Below are 21,339 nucleotides of genomic sequence, written 5' to 3'. Positions count from 1 at the left end.
TGGTTTACTGACAACACAGTTTGTGGTGGCCATAAAAATTTGTTCAACTTTGTCCTCCGACTCTCTGACCCAAAAGTGAAAAACAATCAAAAATTAACTGGAAATCATTTACTGCCTTTAAATGTTTCCTGTACGAATGTCAGTTCAACCTCAGTTCCTTTATGTAACTGTAAAACTGGCAGCACTCCATTTGTTGGCGGTCGAAAAGAAGAAATTTGCCCTGTTCTGGAGCCCGTGCATATTGTGACGCCCACGCAGGATCCAGCCTGAGAGAGCAGCGGCGACTGATTCCGTGTGAGCTAATTCATTCAGTCACTGTTTGAACGCTGTCGGAGGCTGATCCCCACAGGCCGGCGCAACATCTGCACGTGTCCCCTCTGTTCTGTTCGCGCTGCTTTCATGTTGCTCTCAAGGGGTTCAGACATTTTCTAAGTGTGCCAAGCATGTCTTGTATAATCATTCTCCTCGTGTTGGTGCTTTTCACCATGATTATGCAGGATTATGCAGTATATAAACTAGAGGACATATTTTGTTTGATATTGTGGGGAAACCAAACAAATTAAGAAAAGCACTGAGAAGATCATTACAAACTGATACTCAACCACTTTACAGCTTCAAAAAGCAAAATCTTTATGACCACAAATGTCAGAAACTCCCACAAATCCATGATGCAGCACTGAGATCCTTTTTTTCAAATTTCAAAGCAAAAGAAGGAACTAATGTTCCAGCAGATTAAACATATGATGTCCTTGGCTTTCCACACTTTCAGATTGAGGCCATATGCAATTAATTTATGTCTATGTTCCCACGTGAAAATAGAAAGTGTGAATAATCCTCAGGGAGATTTAAACCAAGAGCAAGGGGAGGGCAGTAATCTTATAATCCTCCGTAATGTCGTAATGGTTCCTCCAAGCTTATCTACCCTAAACTAACTTTCCCATAGGAAATCAATCACAGATACAAATGGACCATAAAGAGTGATGAGACCAACCCTTCCTGTGCAATTGCAACAATCTCATCGGCTGCAACGTCTTTATTAAACATGAAATCACAGTGAAATAAAGTCAGATGCCATCTTCTCAAAGAAGTTAAATAAAAATACTTTTTCAGATCAAATGAACATAAACACTTAAGAAGTTCATTCAAAAGTCAAATATCCAAAAATTAATCATAAAAAGCTATATAATAATAATAAATAATCATATCCTGGGTTAAAAAAATGTAACCTGCAGATTTTACACCATGACAAACACACAAAATAATGCATCTTTCAAGAAACCACTGCACAAATAGTGCTGGGGCATCCTACTGGCTGACCAAAGCCGCAGCTGAAGCAGGAGGCGACTGGATCGGCTGCAGGAACTCTGAGGTGAAAACGGCCTCGGCATACTCCTCCACCACCTCCTGAAACTCCGCTGACACATCAGCCAGTGCCTCTGACAGCAACTCCTCTGCAAGGCTGTGAGACAACAAGTTACAACAAAGTAGATAAAGTCGACACAATGTAAATCACATGAAACATTACCTAAGCTAATTTCCAAAAATATTAGAGAAAATGCAAACAGCAGCTTTATTTATGATTTTGGCGGACACTTTATCCAAAGCGACTTAGACTCATATCCCAGGTTGGCAGGTAGTGTAAGCGGGTCTTGCAAAAGTACCCCTACTGAAGGTAGTACCTTTTCATGGTGGAATTTGAACCCCATGTCACCCACATGAAAGGCAATCTCACCACTATACTATCCAGCCATACATAAAATTACAGATTGTGCAATCAGCGCAGATTTTTCTATAGGATTATGCTGACAGAATTAGACACTCTGTATTGCCCTGAAATGCAAAAAACAAACAAAAAAGCCTTCAAAGGCTGGTAAGCTGAGTGCAGCGACATACTAAATCTAAGTGAACGTTATCTGGGTCAAGACACACACACACACACACCGAGGGTAGGATGTAAAAGAACCCTCTCAGGAAGCACCCAAAACATTAAAAAAAAAAAAAAAGTCCTTGAGCAGAGTTTCTCCCACTGATGAAATCCTAAGACAATTCTTCGAGTTGTGGGTGTCCCCCTGAAAACTAAAGAATGGATCCAAGAGAAGATAAAAGTTATTCATAAAGCGTCTTAACCATTAATAATAAAAAAACAACTTGTAAACAATTAGAAATGGAGGAGATTTAAAGAGAGACAAAGGAGTTTCTTTGGTAGAGAAGAAAAAGGTCGAAAGATGAAGGAGAAGAGATGCATCTCAGACAACGGGTGGCAGTGAGTCCTTAAACGGCAAAAAGATTAGACTCTGCAGGGATCATGTTTCTGGCTGATCTTATTAAAGAAGCACTTACATCTCCAACACAGCACAAAGATACTATAATGCAAGAAATTAAAGTAACGAGTAAGTGAAGATATTGACAACTGAAAATGCAACTACATGATGATTTGGGTCCGTCACAACCTTCGATGAACAAAGTGATCACTCAAACAATTACAACCCTTTCAGACCACCAGCGCTCATGATTACATTGAATACATTGACTACAAAAATCAACATGATGTTAAATCAAATGTAAATAAAATATAGCAGGAAATATGTGTACGTGTGGATATTTGTGTGTATCATTAGGAGAAAACAGGCAAAAATAGGCCTGCTATCTAAAAGTAAAGGCTAATAATATATTCAACAGCGGTTTGATGTGCATGTTTTCCTTGGACAACCAATCAGTCTGCAAAAGAATGTGTCATACGGGGCGGATCGGAACAGCCTTTAATATGTCCTATATTACCGCTAATATTCACAAATCCATTCTTGGTCCTCTAGCTCTCCGTTTTCTGCATGTTTACCAAACAACTAATTGTGCAGCATCAGGTCAATGTCTCAAGTCTCATGAGAAGGAAGTTCATCCAAACACGGAATTATTATCTGACTCAGTGTTGCCACATGTTATAACCAGATCTTAAAATAGCTTTGTAGATGTAAGTTTTCTATGTTTTGGTAACGCTCAAGACTCTGTTGCCATCAATCTGTTAGCAGACAGATTGAATGAGATCCTGCAGGTGGTGTGTGCTCCACGGCAGCTCTGGGCTGCTCATTACCATCTCATCACTTAGAAAGGTTTCTGCACGGTGTCACAGTTCAGCAGGGGGTGTACAAGCCAACATGCGTGTGCTCCACAAAGTCTGAAATAATTGGATGCTTCTCCTCACGCAATATTCTTTTTCCTTTTGAATAAGGACAGATCAATGAAAAGTTTGATTCTCTGTTGTGGGAATAATAATGAGCATGTAATCATGTGGGATTGGACAATAGTTTCCAGCTCTGCTTTGAACAATTCTATGTAAATATGTGACACAGAGGAGGGAACAAATCTGTTAGAAATGTAAAACTACAATACCAAACTCATAGATTTACTGTTTTCACTAATACTGAGAGACTGCACCGCACCAATGCATTAGGCATTCTGGTGAGAGTGCAAATTTGTGAGAGTGAGAGAGGAAGAACGGTGACCCCCAAAACGACACACCATAAACTCTGGACGACCCTTCAGAGTGAGGACTTCCTGTGGTGCATTATGTCGAGGGATCAAACAAGGAGCCAGAGGAACAAATCTGTTTCAGTATGGCTCTGGTTCAGTTTTAAACACTGTAGAAATCTTCTTTTGTTTTCTAATCCTTAAAAATACCAAAGAAGTTATTTCAGTCAGAGACTCCTACTAAAGGAAAAAGGAACGAGACTATACGTAGGTAATGGATAATTGGTTTGATTTGTTGGAAAATTATTTGCTGCTTGAGGGGTTTCTCCACGAATCTTAGTTGTAAAGGAGCTCCGACTTCCCTAAAATTACATGCATGAGCATTTAGGCACGCTCAGGTTAAAGAAACACTACAAAAGGAGGAGGTTGGAGGGAGTGATGGAGGGAGCTGCTGCTGCAGCAACCAGCTTTGACATGAATGTAAAGTAGAACTTCTGGACCCATCAGCCATTATGTTAACTTTCTGCCTAAATAAATGCTTCGACTGATTTATTTATCTTTTTAAAAATGTTTTACCTGTCTGCCAAGCCCCATGGGTTAAAGCTGCCGATGGCCTCGTGAGCCACAGAACGCAGGTAGGCGTCGTAGTTGTCGTGGTAGCGGCGGATGTTTCTCAGCATGCCGGCTGGCACTGAGATCGCGGTTCCACTGCTCTTCTGTGCTGAGCCACCGAACACAGAGATGCTTGTGGGTGGCTGCTCTTCCTGGGATGCCTCCTGTGTTGGGCTGTTCTCAATCAGGTAACTGTGAAGGTGGAAACACAAGGGCATGGCCACAGAATGAGGCCAGGAGATACACTTTATCATTATCTTTTCCTCTCAGAGTGTGTGTACAGGGCAAACTGCCTGAATCTGCAGCGAATCTGCAAACTCATTTATTGACATTAGATAGCAGCACTAAAAATTATTGCCGTGCAATTTGTGGTTGAGGAGGATGACTTTAGGAAATGTGTCTCGCCTGCCACTTGTTTTGAACGAGTACGGGCTCAGCTGGGCATCGCCATGGTCTTGCTTTATAATCCTCTCTACTCGGACAAATCAGCCAGGCTCTTGCATTGGTGCTCGCTGTGCTATATTTAGTGATGTTGCAGCTCCCAAGCAAAGTGCTTCTCTCTATTGAGCTCCCTGGGCCTCCGCTGAACTTTATTCAGTTTTGACCACAGGGGCTACAAACCATGGTGCAGCCATAAATATCCAAGTACAAACACTGTAAACTCTGCTTCCTGTGTGAAATGGGTCGATTTACAGTCAGACAGGTATCAGAGGACCAATGTGACAAAAGCAACAATATAACAACCTGCAGACTCAAGTCTTGGGCTTTTTGTGCCACAGTTGAAAATGAATAGGGACCTTTCAAACATTCTAGCTCAAAAGACAGTCAAGATAAAACTTGAATACTGAAGGTGAAAGTGTGGTAAGGAATGGTAACAGAAAGTTATGACAAAGTCACAGTGGTATCTTATCGCTATTCTTCTGCATCACTCAGTAACCCTCCAAACCACTTCAGGGACTCTTAACGTCTTCAAGTACGAGTGCCAACTTTGGGAGCTGGCATAGGACTGAAGGGCTCAATAACATAAAGCTCGCCAGTGTTACAACTTTTCTTGAGATTAGCAAAGCCTGACTTTTGGGAAAATGTCCAACAGGTCCTAAAGCTCCAGGCAGCTTACTGAGCCCTGACAGAACCCTAGAGGGAGGCCCTCATCTTTACCAGGTGCGGATGAACATTTAGCTTCAGATAATGTCATCATGAAGATCACTAGATCGCATAATTGCTTCTGGTGCGAATTCAAGAGCCAATATTGTTCCCTTCTTTAGCCGCATAAAATGAACTAACAAAGCCAGTCGAGGGTATACTAATGAGGATGTGAGCCTTTCTGTGTAGCCAGTAATTAAGAAAAAAGCCAAAATTACATGGTTAAACCACTTTTTTTTAAAATAACGGCTTCAATTTATTGTCAAACTACCACTTGACGTGCAAAGGACGTGTGTGCACAAAAAAACCAGACAAATAATGTTAGTAATCGGCAAGATCACCTCAAGTGTGTGCTCTCCTTTCTCTGTGAATGCTACAGCCATGCAGCGTCTGGCAAAGCAGGCCGCCATATGTGATTTATCAAAAGGGACGCTTGCTGAGTTGGAAGAATCAAATTCGGCTTAAAGATTGAGGGGGGTGATTCGAGTGAGACGATTAGAAACCCCAGTGACAACAGGAAAGATAAATGTGGTAAGAAACAGGTTCTACAGCGTGACAGGAAATGTTCTCTCATGTTGCAGCGGTGTCCATGTGAAGCAGGATAAAGAGGGTCGACGCTATCACAACCGCAAATCTGGCATTTACTAAGTAATGAAATACTTGGCATGAGAAGAAATACGGATGAAAGGTTTACTATATTGCTGAGTGGGGCTTTCATCTTCTTCATTGATTTGTACCTGGGTAAGTCAAAAGTATCAAGGTCTGAATCTGGGCTCCTCACCATGGAAACATAGTCAATCTTATCGTCCGCTCTGCTGATGAGTTAAAAGATGAAATCTCACAGTCCATTGTCTCGGTCGCTTGAAAGCACTAACACAGGTACAATAACAAAGACAGCCAAGATGAAAATAATAGATGCTATTTTAGAAATTGTAGTCAGGTGGACAAAGACAGTGTTTGTGCTGATGACAGTCAATGGAAGTGAAAACAGTGGCTTCATGTAAACAACAGGTGGCTCTTTGTTGCAGTCGGCCTTACTGTTGTACGTCGACTCAAAAGTAACAATACCTGTCCTCTGCAAAGACTAAAATAGTAACCTATGAACCATATATCCCTCCCTACATCTACACACACAGACATATAGTCACTTATTTTTTCAAATCAAGTTATTTCTTTCTACAATTGTGTTCCTCCATCACTTTTCACCTTCCTCTTTTCTGTGCCTCTACAAGAGCAGCTATAAACAATTGCAGACTGTGATTGTGCTGTCTGATGACAAAGACACAGGCAGACAGACTGTAGCTTCGTCACAGTGACGTGAGGTTTCCTGAGGAGTTTTCAAATGTGTGTGTGGCAAGCAGGAATATGGACACGGCTCTTTTTTAAATATAAGCTTACTTTGTCATCATTTCATTCTGCATTTCTATACAAAAAAATATATGTACACGTTTCCATTAAAAGACAAGGAAGACAAGTGCCGATTATGTCATCTTGAGACAAACTGATATGTCTGTCCAAGCCGAAGATATGGTTCATATGAACAAACCAGAGCTGAGAAACCTCACATGAAGAGATTTTCACACATTGTGCTGTCTCCAAATCCCAAAATTAAACTTTGCCACTCTGCTGAACTGAACACTGGAACACTGAACACTGATCGAGGATTAACACGTTAGCACATCAATACAAAAACAGATAACACTCTTTCACATAGGGAATGGTGCAAGACCTCTTCTAATCAGTTGCTGTATAAGCAACTGGAAAGGAGAATTTTTCAGATCGAAGATTTTCTACTCCCCAAAAGTGTTCTGAGTCACACAAGTATCAATTATCTGAGCCTTTGGCAGATATCTGGACTATCCACAGCTGTGACTACCGGCTGAGATGTAACTATTTATAACAAGTATAGTTTTCAGCAAACAGAATATCATTTTTACTGTGTAAATGTACACCGCAGTGGGGTCAGTAGACTGACGGGTTGCCATCAAAGTGAAATATTATCATTAAAACTGACATACATTTTTTTCAAATTTTGCTTTTCAGATGAAGAGCAATTTCTGACAACAGTAATATTAGGCTGTTGAGTTAAATTACACCTCTTTAAATTCATATGAAAAACTGCAAAGAAACAGATCCTTTTTCTCCCAACACAACCTGAAAAAGACTGAGATGAAGGACACATGTCGACATCATCAAAGGCAAAGACCTTAATTGAATATGCAGACTGCTACAACTTAGGTTGGTAATAACTGCTAATGCTGTTTAGGAATCTGTATTCAAAACCCTTCTTCGCGTTCTCTCTGCTGCTATGTGTTGCCCAATGCGGCACCAGGGTCATTTTTAAGCCTGCACCTCAGGTAGCCAACTCATCTCCGTTAAAGCTTCAGTCCAGTTCATGAAACGAGTCCTTGGCCCCAAAAGACAGCTCTATAAAACAATGTGTCTAATAAACACAATTACTCTGTCTGTCTTGCACCGAATGACGCAATACCCCACTTCATTACCTCTCAGAGAATTAAGCAGTGCAGAAAAAGAAGCGGTTTCTGCTTTCAATTAGTTGCAGGGCATAAGATGAAAAAAATCCCTGTATATCAAACAAAAAAAGCAAACCTACTGGCAGCCAATCAACCCACTGCTTACATACCTGTCTATCCAGATTCATGCAGTATGTGAACTCTATCAGAAAAATTTCAAAAGGTTTGTACCCATGGTAATTGTCCACAATTCAGTATCTCACCTAGGAAATGAAATGTGGTCACAAACTCTCCCTCTGTTCATAAGTCACAGCTTTGCATAATGGCCAGAAAATTGGTTTTTGGAGAACACTGCTTTGTCACATCAAGTTAAAGGCATGGTTGGTAATCCTGTTCAGAAACACATTTTGTAATACTGGGTGAAATGGTCCGTCTGTCCTGAGAGAAATCTATACAAGATGTATTTAGAAAAAGGGACGAAAATAATCAGACCTCTGTGGCAGCTGCAGGACTGAGAAAAAGCTGACCAATCCGAGATCAGCGGGACGCTGATCTCGGATTGGAGCGCCTACAAAAACCAATCAGATGCCTCTGCTTTCTGCCTACGCCCCCCTCTGTCGGCTCCCTGCTCCGTGTGCGCATGCGGTTCTACCGGCTTTGGATGAAGCACTGACGGAATGGGGAGGGGGGGGTGGAGCTTAGAGGAGGGGACACTTTCGAATCTTGCTAGCTCTCTTGCTAGCTCTCTAGGATTACCTACCATAGCTTTAAGACAACTATTTTAGCATTCAGATTATTCATTTATGGCCAAAAACGTGTTTGATGAGGTGAAAGTGATTGTGACCTTTAACCATCAATTCTAATCAGTTTGTTCTCAAGTCAAAATTTGTGCCCGATTTGTGGAAATTCCCTCAAGGCCTTCAAGACATAGTGCATACTCAAGAGTGGGACAGATGCAGGTATATACATATGGATGGACCAGCTTAGAGAATAATACCTCCGGCAACATCTGTCGCTGTCACAGAGGCATCACAAACGCAATCTGTTAGGAGTCACTATGCTTGTAAAGCAGTAGGTAATTAACAGTAAAATGGGCTGGATCATCATTCACAGAGGGGCAGAGGTGACTGATGTGGACAACACATTAGAATCAATGGGAATTGCTTTTCTTTTCCAAATGTGAACAATCACTGCACAGCAAATAAGCATTGGAGCTCTGACACACAATGTGGGCAAGTTTCATATTCAGCGACATTGTTTGCAGTGACGCACGTTCTGTTATGGGATGTGTGAGTCAATAGACAGCGCAGCAATCCTTCGACGATAAGTGAGGGACTTCAGCGACATACCAATACAACTCAAAATTCTTTCTTGTATGTCCAAGACGTTTCAGACACTCCTGGCTAAAAAACACAGTAACACATCCTGGAATCATTACAAAGGTCCAGCGTATAACCGTAGAAAACTACTGGCTGTCACATTTGCGAAGCATAATCTCAGTCCAAATCAAAAGGGGCCAAAACCAAACATGAAACTCATCTTGGAGATTTTCAAGCAGCCCATAGATCTCCGTGTCTGAGTGATGTTGACTCCCATCTTAAATCTCTCTATCAGGGTGATTTAATAGTTGGAAAATGTAGTTTATTCAGTGGAAGCACGCACTCGCACTAAGATGAACACGTAGCCAGCCTCGTTGCCATGTTAGAGAACACATGAACTTGGATTATAAGGCACACAGAGCTCTCTAATAGAGGCCTGCGCGGGACAGAATTTACAGTCCCGCTCCCGCCCGCTCTCGCCCGCTCCCGCCCGCTCCCGCAAAAAGATAGGATTTTTAGTCCCGCTCCCGCCCGCACCTGTCATATTTAGTCCCGCTCCCGCCCGCAATTCCCGCATGATTCAGACGTTCGCGTTACTTCTCACGGAAGTTCTTGTCATTGGCTTGAGGAAAGAAACATGATCTTAGCTGCGCACACCACTGTCCGATCCTTCATGTGGGGCACATAGTGCAGGAGTGCATCAGATGGCACAAGCAGCTGAGGCTTTACAGCAATAAGCCTACCCAACATACCTACCAAAATCTACCGTGAATATTAAGAATAATACATTGCACATATGTTTAATGCCACTCGTCACATTTCCATTCTTGGAAGTAAAAGTAGCCTATATATTTTTAGTTAATATGATTTTAAACACAGCGTGATGGAGCCCCGCCCCCTACTTTGAGTGGATTTGAGCATACATATCTAAGCCTACAGCTCACGTTACATTGATTTAAATGCAAATAAATGGAATGAAAACAATATGTGTTATTAATTACCCTACCTTTTCTAAACCCAGAATGTTGAAAATGTAACATGTAATCCAATTATTATTTAAGTACCGGTAGGTTAACCATGCCCTGTCCCTCGTCGTTGTGCCTCACGTTTTTAGTCAGCGGGACTGCAGCTTATCACCGCTCCCGCACTAGGCACTCCCCCTCCCGCCCGCGCCCGCAATGAGCTTTCAAAATGTGTCCCGCGCCGCAGTGCTTTGCGTTGGGTCCCGACTCCCGCGGGAGTGCAGGGCTCTACTCTCTAATAACAACATCATTGCACCACTGTATCATAGCAAATAGGCATGTGCTGCTAAATATAATTTAATCTATTTTTCATATATGTCTTGAATGTAATTTGTGTGGGGATGCTGAGGATGCAGGGAGGTCTGCACAATGCAACAAAGAATCCCTCCAGGGAGTTTCAGACCAAATGAGCTGGCAGTTCTCAATTGATTTTGTCCTTGTTAAGTGGCTGGACGGCCACATTCCTCTGAAAACATATTACATACATCAAATGCTGGACTTCCGAGCATCTGCATTATGTCTGCCAAAAAAAAAAAAAAAAAAAAAAAAAAAAAAGCTGTTAAAGAGTCAAAGATGAGTCATCGTCACTGTAGACCTCCGGGAAAAGTTTCCATTCAGGGAACTGATATTAAGGCGCTTCAAAAGGGACTGGCTTTAACTTGCTAATCCTTATGACTCAAATTTATCTGAAGTATCCTGCTGGTCTGTCTGTGTCAACTACTTCTAGTCCTTCCATTATATTTTCTCCTCCCTCAAAGTTCTTCATTAATTTAAGCAGCAGAGTAGCTGCAGCTGAAGCCCAGGGCAGCGGAGGGTCTCTCTCTGGAGCCTGCTACCAGAGTCAGGAATAGACTCTGCCCTGCACGGTACTCACTAAGTGAGTATTGTGGGATGAGTAAGGCCTCCGAATGAAACAGTGATTATGGGGCATTGATACATCATCTGGAAAAACACAAACCTCTTCCTTTGCATCAAGACTAAAAGTCCAATTGCACTAGCTGTGTAATAGAGAATGCTGTAGAAAATGGAATTACTACAAAAAAAAGTATATTAAAAGTGACTGAAGACTTTCCAAGTCATCAAAATCCATATTTGCAATTTAGGAAATAACCTTATGCAATCAGCAGTGTTGTGCTGGAGCTACGATGACTGATAATAGAAGTTTAGACCTATAACTTGAGTTAGAAAAGATAACGTTCTTCAAAAACCATATGAAAAAGATTAGAAATAGAAATAATGTGACTGAAGAGGACGGAAAGGACAACCCACCCAGTCTCTATAGGTTTTTCTAGGACAATATCAGCTGCAGATGTCTGTTTCAGCACTGGCTTTGTGAGCCTAATTGGTTGGGGAGAGGCTGGCCTGGAGACTGGAGCATGGCACTGGGATCCTAAGAGAGAGCAGAGAAAAAGAGGAGGAGGGGGAAATGGCAGAGTGTGTTGAGAGGGAAGGAGCGGAGCAAGGGACAGAGAGGCAGACAGATGGAGAGAGGAGACAAGCATACTGAATGACAAATATTCAGCTTCTCTTCACTGTTGTACCACCGTCTCCACCTACACATCATTTCCTCAGCTATGCATTTACAGATAAGACAGGAGCGATGCAGTTGGAAGTCTTTTTACCTGTTGCCCCGGGGCGATCCCAGTAAAGAGGATCTGAATAGGTGATACAGGCAAACCTCCTTCTAACTTCCTCTTCATACCTCTGTTTAAAGACACAGAAAAACACATTCTACTGGCGCAGTGTCCATCTGATAACGTTCTTTTTTTTAAAGATAACCCAATAATATCACATTAAAAATTAACTTTGCAAATGGCGCTTTTCCACTAGCTCGCTTCGGCTCGGCGCGTTATTGCGTGTTTCCACTAGCACGCAGTACCTGCAACCGGGTAGATTTTCCGTATCACCTGAGCCCTGGTGCCAAGCGGGCAGAAGCGTTACTAAAACGTGACGTCAGCCGACTGCCTTCCACTGATTGGCCGATGAGTGACGTCACTTTTCAATACTGTTTTGTCTGGCGGCCAGGAGTCTTCTCTTGCCTTCTGTGCGACAAAAAGCCACAGGGTGAGCAGCAACACAAGCGCCTCCATGTCCTCCATGCTATCCTCCTCGTATGTTGTTGTTGTTGTTGTTCTGGTCGCGCAGCCGTGTTACGACGACCCCGCCCACGTCGAGGAGGCACGAAGTATACTCTGTTGTAATGGAAACACAACCAAACCGAGCCGTGCTAGTGGAAAAGCGCCAAAAGATTGCCGTGTATTGAAAATCTGATAACGTGACAAACCTGATCAGTAAGCAGCAGACCAGAGCTGCCATAACAGCTCACTATAAATAACAAGCTGATCGCAGGTGACCTTTCAAGCTCTACATTGACCTTTTTCTGGTGGGCCAGCTCTTACCTGTATCTCCTCCATACGAAGCAGCATGCTCTCGAGGGTGGGGGCTTGGAGCCCGCACTTGGCCATGCCCTCCACCTGTCTGTCTGTTTCAGCCGCCCACGCAACCCGAGCGGTGTCCTCCAGCAGCTCTTCCAGCAGCGCTTCACTCAGCTGTTCAGCACTCTCTGCTGCCTGTGCAGAACATTTCATATCTTTTTTTTTTTTTAAATGCAGTGACTACCAAGGTTTACTATTGTGCTTCACTGTGTAATCATCGGCTTGGTACCAAATTGAAACTTTGTACAAAAGAAAAGTCAAGTCTCAAGCATGGTAGCTCACCCTCTCTGCAGCCTGCTCAGAAAGCGGATTCTTCCACGAGGTGCTGGTCCTGCTCCTGGGCTCACCAATCAGCTGAAGCACACAGTCAAAACAAACACAGTCCCAAAAAGTACTCTATAATCAATCAAAATAAATCAAGGGGAGTAAATGGATTTTTCAGAAATGAGACTAAAGTGGCAGCAGCCAGGCTGCAGATAAGTCTCCCCACCTGGACTTCGTCCAGAAGTGGCTGAATTCTCTCTCTGGCCTTCTGCTCAGCTCCTTCCGTCCACTGAGTTGGCGACACCTCAGATCTGTCAAACAAAACATTGCCAGATGTCACAGAGGTCGTTGTGATGCTGAACTGCTTTAAGGGATGAGCTGAAACATTTTTCTCCAGATAACATTATTAAAAAAAAAATGGTCAGAAGTCACTCACCTGATGAAAAAGTCTGTAATCGCTCATTTCACAAGTGTTCATTATTAAAACACTCTGGTTTTCAAGGCCAATGGGATTCACACAAAGCAGCAGTGTTGTTATGGGGCGGCTGTAACTCTTAACTGACAGTAAAGCAGGCTGTGAACTAATCTGAAGGTCTGTCTCAAATCCCAACTCCCACACTCCATATGTCCACGTATCCTTGGATAAGGTACTGCAACTCATGATTGTCCCTGATGTGTCATTGATGAATAAATACATAAGAAACATGTTCTATGTATAAAACAAAACAGTGCATTCCACGTTTTTGTTAGTGGGTAAAGATGGATTGTAGTGTAAAGGGGCACCGAGTTGTAGGAAAGCACAATGTAAGTGTACATAATAGAATATATTTACAAGGCAGTAGTTTCCAAAATATTCATCTTCACAGCAATTAACCAACATCAAATCCCCCAAAACTGCCACCACTCTGCCCTGATACACAATTTGCTTAAATTGTAGAGGGCTTATCCAGGTTTCTACTGACGTTCAGTACAAATTTAAACTCAATCCAAGAAATAACGAAGGCGTAGCAACTGGTGAGGTTTAAAAGAAAAAGAATTTCAAGACCAAACCTCAAAAATTTTTATTAGAAAATATTTGCAGAAGAGATTGTATTTTTAGAGGGTCCCATAAAGTTACAATTTATTTTTCTTTTACAAGAAAATCCTTGATAAAAAAATTCCAAGGTTCCACACTGATTAAGTGCTCTACATTCTACTTCATTTCAATATGGATGATGTCACTGTTATTGACTTTTTTTTGTAGACAATATTCATTTCATGCGTTTTGGAATGTGATTGCACCAGATGAAGCAGGAAAGGCTACAACAGGCACAACAGCCCAGTAATAGAGGTCTATCTAAATTAAAGTGTCCTGATAGCCAAATATGAGCACAACCAGGGACGTCTGCTGTTCTTTTATGGAAATCCAAACTCCCAGATATTAAAAACCTCAGATCAATACAAAAAACAGGTATTGAGTCTTTGCGAGGCAGAAAAGAAAAGCATGACCTCATATATTCACTGAATCTTTTACATTTCAGCTTTTCCAGTGACTGATTAGGTAAAGCATAAAAGCTTTATTTTTTTTCTTAAGTGACTCGTGTATTATAAAGATGAATGTCTTACTTTGTGTTTAACAGGGAACTGAAGAATTCTAAACCTCTGTGTGTTGTTTAAGTTTGTTTAAACTGCATCATTAGCCAAACATTTTGTGCATGAGTTCATTTCAGTCAACTCCAGTTTAGTATTCATTGTCAATGAGTCTATTGAAGTTCCAGTGAGATCAAAAATTGATTCCAACACATTTTTTACTTATGAAATTAATAACCAATGATGGATTCCACAAAATGACCTTCAACTTCAGTCCCCATGGATCTTACAAATGTGCTTAAAGTGTAATTTTATTAGCACCATACCTTAATCTCTGAAGGTGTGCAGCCTCTTCTTTACTGAGATGGTTGAGCTTTTTCAGTCCCTGCACAGTCACCTTATCCAGCCAAGCTTTCCTGTTCCAAACCAGAAACCATTACAGGATGCAAAACACAAGCTTGATGAAGCTTTTCACATGAATAACTTATAATCCTCATCTCTAAAATCCGGCTTCGAGCCACTGATTAATAGGAAAGCGCAAATCTAGTAATTAATATTAGATTAAACAGAGGCATGTGTGCAACACTCAATCAATGAGGTATTTAATAAGCACTGAAAACAGGCCAACTGTCGTTTACTTAAAAAGAGAAATGGCTTCAATCTAAAAAAATCTAGATTCATTTATTGTAAGGAATTATCCCTGAATTACAATCCGAGTATTGCCTGTGGCTCTCAGCAAGTGGGGCCTGACATACAGGTTAGAAATGATCAGCGGAAACAGAGACTCATTCAAATTTATTTTCCCAAGATTTCATCCACATGGCCTTTTTCTCTTTTGCCAGGACAGAAAATCTAATGAGTGGAAGAGAAAAAAAAGAGAAAACACGAAACAGCTAATCTGACAAACTAGAACATTTCATTTTGAGATAAATGAGAAGATAATAAAGTCAAATTAGAGACAATTGTGGGAGGTAGGGCTAACCTTAATGCTTCATTCTGAGCTTCTTTCCTCTTTGCTGGGCTCAAATTCAGCTCCGCTTCTAATCCACCTCCCACCTGCTGCTTTGGAGGGCTCGACGAGGGCTTCACCGGAGAGAAGAGACAACGAGGCTCCTGTCTCGCCCTCTGAGGAGACCTGCTGTGAAAGTCAGAAACAAACGAACACACAGAAGAGAATGAGACAGAGAACCCCGAAAGGGTGATTTTTACACACTGAATCTGCAACTCTAATGTGTTTTACACTTACGTCTCCTTCACATAGATTTAATTTAAAAAAATTTCAAACGACAGTTGAAATGGAAGAAAAAGATGCTAAGTGTTTTTGCATCTCTGTTGTTTTTCTCTGCATCGAGTGAATAAATGACAATCTAATGTCTGTCTTATCTATGTGCTGAGCAGCTTTTGAAAACAGAGATAGTCTGACCTACTTTGTATAAAGTTTTTATACACACAGCCACCAGATAAATTGAAGGGTTGGCGGATGATTAATGAGGGCCAAAAGAGGAAAAACATTCCTGATGGATAAATCTGTTCAGTTTTGGGTGTGACATTGGATCACTTTGAACACACCATTTACAAGTTTAGAGAGAAGAATTTTTGTGGAGTTGTAAATAACTGAGATGTGACTCTCGTTATAAACTATTCTTCATCCAAAACCGGGAGAATGACTAGTTTAAAGCAATCTAAACATGTACTCAACCCACTCCTTTAAGTGCACATTGGTTAATATGCTGCATCTATGTGGATACATCAAGCTTGGTTTATGCAAATGCTGTGTGTTGAATGTTTTAGGATGACCTTTTGGAAATCCACAAGCCAAAGCACGTTTGTCAAGTAATAAAGCTGTCCCATGATTTACAAATGGTGCTGGATTTCCGAGAAGATGAATGAATCTTGTCTGATGGCAGCTGCGATAGGCTCCTGTTCCTGAAAACTACTTAAAGATATTATAAGAAAGCTTATCTAACAGGGTTCAGGCTGTGTTGAAGAAAAAAAAATGTGCTCAAAGAAAATACTGACTTTCAAGCTCAAACGTACAAGCTCAAAATACAAATAAAGGGCGGCTCAAGACTTTCACACAGTACTGTACAGGCACTGTGCTTCGTCTGCAAGGTCTGAGAGAGAGGTTAGGCCAAAATATGTTGAGTGATCATCAGTAGCATACTTCCAACACTTGGCTAACTTCATCAGGCACGCTGCAACATCTGTAGATTATGGGCAGTGCTGTTCAGCTCAGCCAAAAGAGCATCCACGTACTTACGAAAACTGCACATAACTCTGGCTATCTAATGATATAAATCATCTAAGAGAGTTAGGATTATAAAATCAACCGTCATACAAAGAGATAACATGCTCACCACTGTGGAGGAGGAGAGTGAGGGGACGTTGGTATCCAGGGCACAGAGTGCTCTTTTTGAGGAAGCTGGGTAACTCGGAGCCGCGAGGAAACTGTGGGCTGCTGGAAGCCCACATCTTGCTTCTGATTACGCTAACAAAGATGACAAAATATACATTTACTTTGTTTATATAACCTCACACGGTTTCAATCTGACCGCTAACACACCTTTCCACTGTGTGGTAACAGAATCAAAATCATTCTTTTAGCGCTCAGTGGGTGTTTTCTTTAATTCCTTTTTCTCAGCTACACATGAGTCTAGCACCTTCATTACGTCAGCCTTTCTTCTCTCAGCTTGCCGTCCTCTTTTGCTGGTACTGTTTGTCTGAGACTGTTCCTGCAGCTCTATCAGCTCCCTCTGCTGGGCGAGGCTCTGCACACCAGTCCTCGGCACCTCTCTCCTGCTCATGGGATGGTGAGAAGTAGCTTTGGGCTTTTGTGAGGTCATTTTTCTTCCTGCTGCAAAATAAAAAATGAAACCACTGATTTGTTCTGATCCAAATTTAGCCTCTGAATCTTTCTTAAATAGAAATTTAGGAATAGCTATGATTGACAACAAGGTTTTTTTTTCCATCCCTTAAAAAAAAAAAAATAAATAAATAAAAAAAAATAGGAGTAAATAAGGTGGAAACCAGGTGGGAACACACACCATCGATTTGTCAGTAAGTGCACACTCTGGACAACCTGTTCGGTTTATGGTACAGGGAATTAAGCAATGCGGCAAATTCTGTTTCCAGGAAGATCTAGATTGCAGATAAAGCTCATTGTAGGTGTTTATGTCTTGCAAAGGATGCCTCTCAGCTCAATAAGAACTAGCAGGTCTTAACTGCTTATAAAACTAAGCAGCAGGGGACCGAAGGCCTGGGTTCTACACATCAGTTCCTGTTTTTCTATCACTTATTCATGGCTCCTTATCAATTTTCAACCTGGCTACAGCCATTTAAGCACAGTAGGAGGCTCAAACACAACCACCAAAAAGCCCTAAGCTGGCTAAGCTGACTACCCAATACACAGGAGACTACGCACACTTAATATCTGTGCAATTATTTCCAAGCCTCTGGGAGCAACTCAGCCATTTTCCAAGGAAAATACTATTATATAAAATTCATGTTGTTATATTAAGTTTTTACTCCTTGCAAAAAAGATTTTTTTAAAAAAGAAAAAGAAAAATCAGTTCTCACCGTGGACAGCTCTCTTGGGCTTTGTGCGTTTGCGAGGACCTGCAGCAGTTAACACGCTGGGACCCTTGGGCGCAGGAGCAGGGGACACGCTGCGATGAGGAGACTTCCTGCGTGGAGGACATGCTTGGGCCTGAATCTTTTCAAGCATCTCTTGTTTCCTGAGAGCTGAATCCAAAGTCTGAGAGGAACAAAGGGATGTTTACTTAAATCCTGGATTATGAACAATAACAGCAATCATTATAACAACTATCCCTAAACCAGTCCTCCTAAAAAATATAGATGGACATTCAAATCTCTAACCAAAAAAATCTAATAAAACATGTACACCTTGAAGCTCTCATAGAGTAACTGCACTGAAGACTCAGTTCAGTTTGTCAGTGCTTTCTTAAATATTAGACAAAACCTTCAGAAACTGTCAACCTTTCTTAACATAATCTCAGACTTTAGGGGGGCAGAGAGCAGCTGCGAAAAGTTTACTTGGGCTTAAAATAAGCCCAAGTGGCAAAAAAACTGCAGCAGATACTTCAAATCTCCCATTGTGAAGCTTAATCCACTTCATAAACACAAAAACTGTTAACGTTGTCTCTCTTTGGGATTATATTCCTGCTATATGATCCCATAGTTAATGGACTGCATAGTAAAAGTTTTACATGAAGCCATCATTCATGCAAATTAAATGCTTTGAAACAACAAAACAACACCATAGTGTAGTTGCTGTAGTTTATACTTCTTACCTCTAGTTTCTGCAAGATGTCAAGGGCCGTCTCAGGCACAGCTGAACTCCGGTCCGCTTCAACCTTAGCTGAGCACAAAGAGAGCTGACGAATCAGCTGTCCCAGTTCTTTGTAATAGGGGGGCACCCTGCTCTGAGACAGATCTGAAAGCTGGTGGATGATAACCTGTAAGGCCCTGAGTGCTCCACGGTGGGCAGCTGCAAGTCTGTTAATTGCAACAGACTGAAAGAAGAGGAAACTTTTAATCTGTTTAAAGTTGTGGAAAACAGATCATTCATTGGGTACTCGGCAGGACAGAAGGCAAAAAATGAGCAAAAACCCCTTTTTAGAAAAATACATTTAACAAATGTAACTAAAAGAAATGTAGTTTGAGTTGTTCATAAGTTTAGATGCATTAACAGATAACAGATGAATCATTTTTTGAGCATTTAAAGCATCATAATTATCATTAATGGCTCTATTTACCAGTAAGCTTTTAGACGGCTGAAGACAAACCTTTTTGGTGTCCCACATTTTTTCTCTTCGTAGTTTTTCTATATCTTCTTGAATCTCTTTCACCTGTAAAATAATAAAAACTGTGTTCATAGATGCAGTGCAAAAAAGGAAGAGACAGTTTATTTATCACTAGCATGTGGTGGTAGAAATTTAAATGCCTGTTGTTGTAGAACATAAATGACTCGTGCTGAGCGGGCCGCCTGCTTCTGTCTGCGTATTTCCAACTTGCTTTGCTCCTCAGGTTCCAATGGTTCCTCCATTTTCTCCCCTATTGTTCAAAATACAGTGTATTATCCACCATCAGCTCAAATTAACAATAAAATCAGAGACTTTGTGTTTGCTCAACATAAGCTGTACATGTAAATCAAAAGCAACATGTCGTTGTCATGGTTTACCTCTCTTAGCTAGCTCCTCCACCTTCTGAATATACACTTCCAGCTCATTTTGCAGTTTACGGATCTCATGGCTTAGAGGTGCCGGTTTTCCTCTTTCCACCTGTCTTGGGCCAGGGTCTCTGGTTGGAGGGGACTGGCCAACACGAGGCAAAGAAGAAGCTGGATTTTTCTTGGAGGCGAGCTGCTTGATACCAGACCGAGCCACCTTTTCTTTTGGACTTGAGGCTTTCACCTTCGTTTTACTCTGAGTGGTTGCTAATTCCTACGAAGAAGAGTAAAGATTATTTTTGGTGTTTGCGCTAACCATTTAAAACCAGTAAACTTTCATACAGACTCTTTATTTACAGTTTACATTTATTCTTAACCATGTATCAACAACAGGAGTACCTGAAGCAGCTCCACATCACTTGTTTCAAAGACGGAGGCCTCTTGTGAAGGTTTAGCTGGGATTTTTTTCTGTGACTCAAGGTGCCTTCGTCTTAGATCTCTCTTAGCCAGTTTAACGGCAGCCTGAAGCCTCTCCTCGGAGAGTGTAGTGAAGTTCAACGAGCTTCTGATGCTGTCCACGCTCTCATGCACTTCAGACCGTGGAAGCAGTCTTTCTATCACAATGGGGGCTGGGGGGCCTACATGGGTGGCACGGTTGATGACCCTTGGAGGGATGTCCTCATTGAACAATAGCTGTAACATATAATTCCCGACAAATAACATCCTCCTTGTTGGAACCGTAGAGGTCAGTAAGCAAGACTTAATTTCCTACAGTAACACACTAATTGCTACTCACATTTGTCTGACGTTTATGATTTGATGACATCTACCAACTTCTTGACAACTGGACTTGTCTATGTTATATTTCTTGCATTTTTTTTATAACGTGCAAGCATTTGTCCACACACCACACCTCTATGTGTAAAAGAAGTATTTAATGCACTTCATCCTTGCACAAACTTTTGATAAACCAGTATACATGTTATAATTTTGATCATTTACAAATCTAATTTTGACAGCCTCTGTGCAATTAGAAGTTTGTACACTCCCATTCTAGTTACTTTATAGATGTCTGCAAGCTATATGTAATGATACGTAACAGCAAATCCTAAATTAAGTATGTTTTTTGCTAAGACTTTGGGGTCTACAATCATGACTCTGTTAACCTGCAATGCCCAAAATTAAGAGGTATAGGTTAGCAAATATTAACAAATTACACGGGTCTATAAAATATTTAAACAAAGAAGCGACTTAACTGGACAGTTGAGGAAAATGAGCAGACAAACAGGCTCAAATGAGCAGGCTTGAAATACTCCCTCCACTGTTGTTTACCTTGGTTTGGGACGTTCTGGTCCTTAAAGTACTGCGATTGTTCGCGTTTCGGATTTCGCCAACATCAACCCAGTCTCTGTCACAGCTTTGCTGTCCCAGGGAAAAAATGGGACCACTCTGCAAGAACTGTGCGGTCATTGCGCTGAAAGCATCCACCGAGCTATGTCAAGGGCAGTAAACAATTGTTGTGATCAAAATGCTAATGAGCGTTAGCATTAACAGGCTAACTTCACCTAACGTAATTTCGCCAACATCAAGTTAATCCCAAAATCGTCCAATCAACCATTTTGCCCTCGCCAATTACATCTTTTTCTAGTTTGTAAAACGAGTTTTTAACTCACTTGGCGTAAAAAGCGGCTAACTAGAAGCTAACTAAAATACAGAAGATGTTTAACGTTTTACATTTTAATAACAGAGTGACATCAGTTTGAAACGGCGCCATGACGACAACAGACGGAAGTAGTTTTTTTCTTTTGGTAAAAAGAAATAAAAGCTTTTTCCTTTAAAAAAACAAAA

At 41.3% G+C, this 21,339-nt stretch overlaps 1 protein-coding gene across 3 annotated transcripts; it reads right to left on the bottom strand.

Annotated features, from left to right (window-relative positions):
• Positions 1–1,002: 1,002 nt before the first annotated feature.
• kiaa0753 (KIAA0753 ortholog) lies at positions 1,003–21,265 on the bottom strand. 3 transcript variants are annotated; one of them, XM_075473168.1, is made up of 18 exons: positions 20,824–21,265; positions 19,891–20,184; positions 19,504–19,765; positions 19,267–19,376; positions 19,109–19,171; positions 18,614–18,835; positions 17,880–18,057; positions 16,964–17,157; positions 16,661–16,791; positions 15,286–15,441; positions 14,630–14,719; positions 12,961–13,045; positions 12,753–12,824; positions 12,435–12,605; positions 11,658–11,739; positions 11,305–11,425; positions 4,042–4,269; positions 1,003–1,459 (listed from the first exon to the last, which is right to left on the bottom strand). In XM_075473168.1, the coding sequence occupies exons 1-18, from the start codon at positions 20,959–20,961 to the stop codon at positions 1,306–1,308; spliced, it is 2,751 nt and encodes a 916-aa protein (XP_075329283.1). In that variant the 5' UTR covers positions 20,962–21,265; the 3' UTR covers positions 1,003–1,305. The 3 variants fall into 3 exon arrangements, with proteins under 3 accessions (XP_075329283.1, XP_075329284.1, XP_075329285.1); XM_075473169.1 differs by having other exon boundaries at positions 15,286–15,438; XM_075473170.1 differs by having other exon boundaries at positions 16,964–17,154.
• Between the last annotated feature and the right edge of the window lie 74 nt (positions 21,266–21,339).

This window comes from Odontesthes bonariensis, chromosome 9, assembly GCF_027942865.1.
Source record: "Odontesthes bonariensis isolate fOdoBon6 chromosome 9, fOdoBon6.hap1, whole genome shotgun sequence".
Classification (NCBI taxonomy): domain Eukaryota; kingdom Metazoa; phylum Chordata; class Actinopteri; order Atheriniformes; family Atherinopsidae; genus Odontesthes; species Odontesthes bonariensis.
This window is presented reverse-complemented; position numbering and strand designations above follow the sequence as displayed.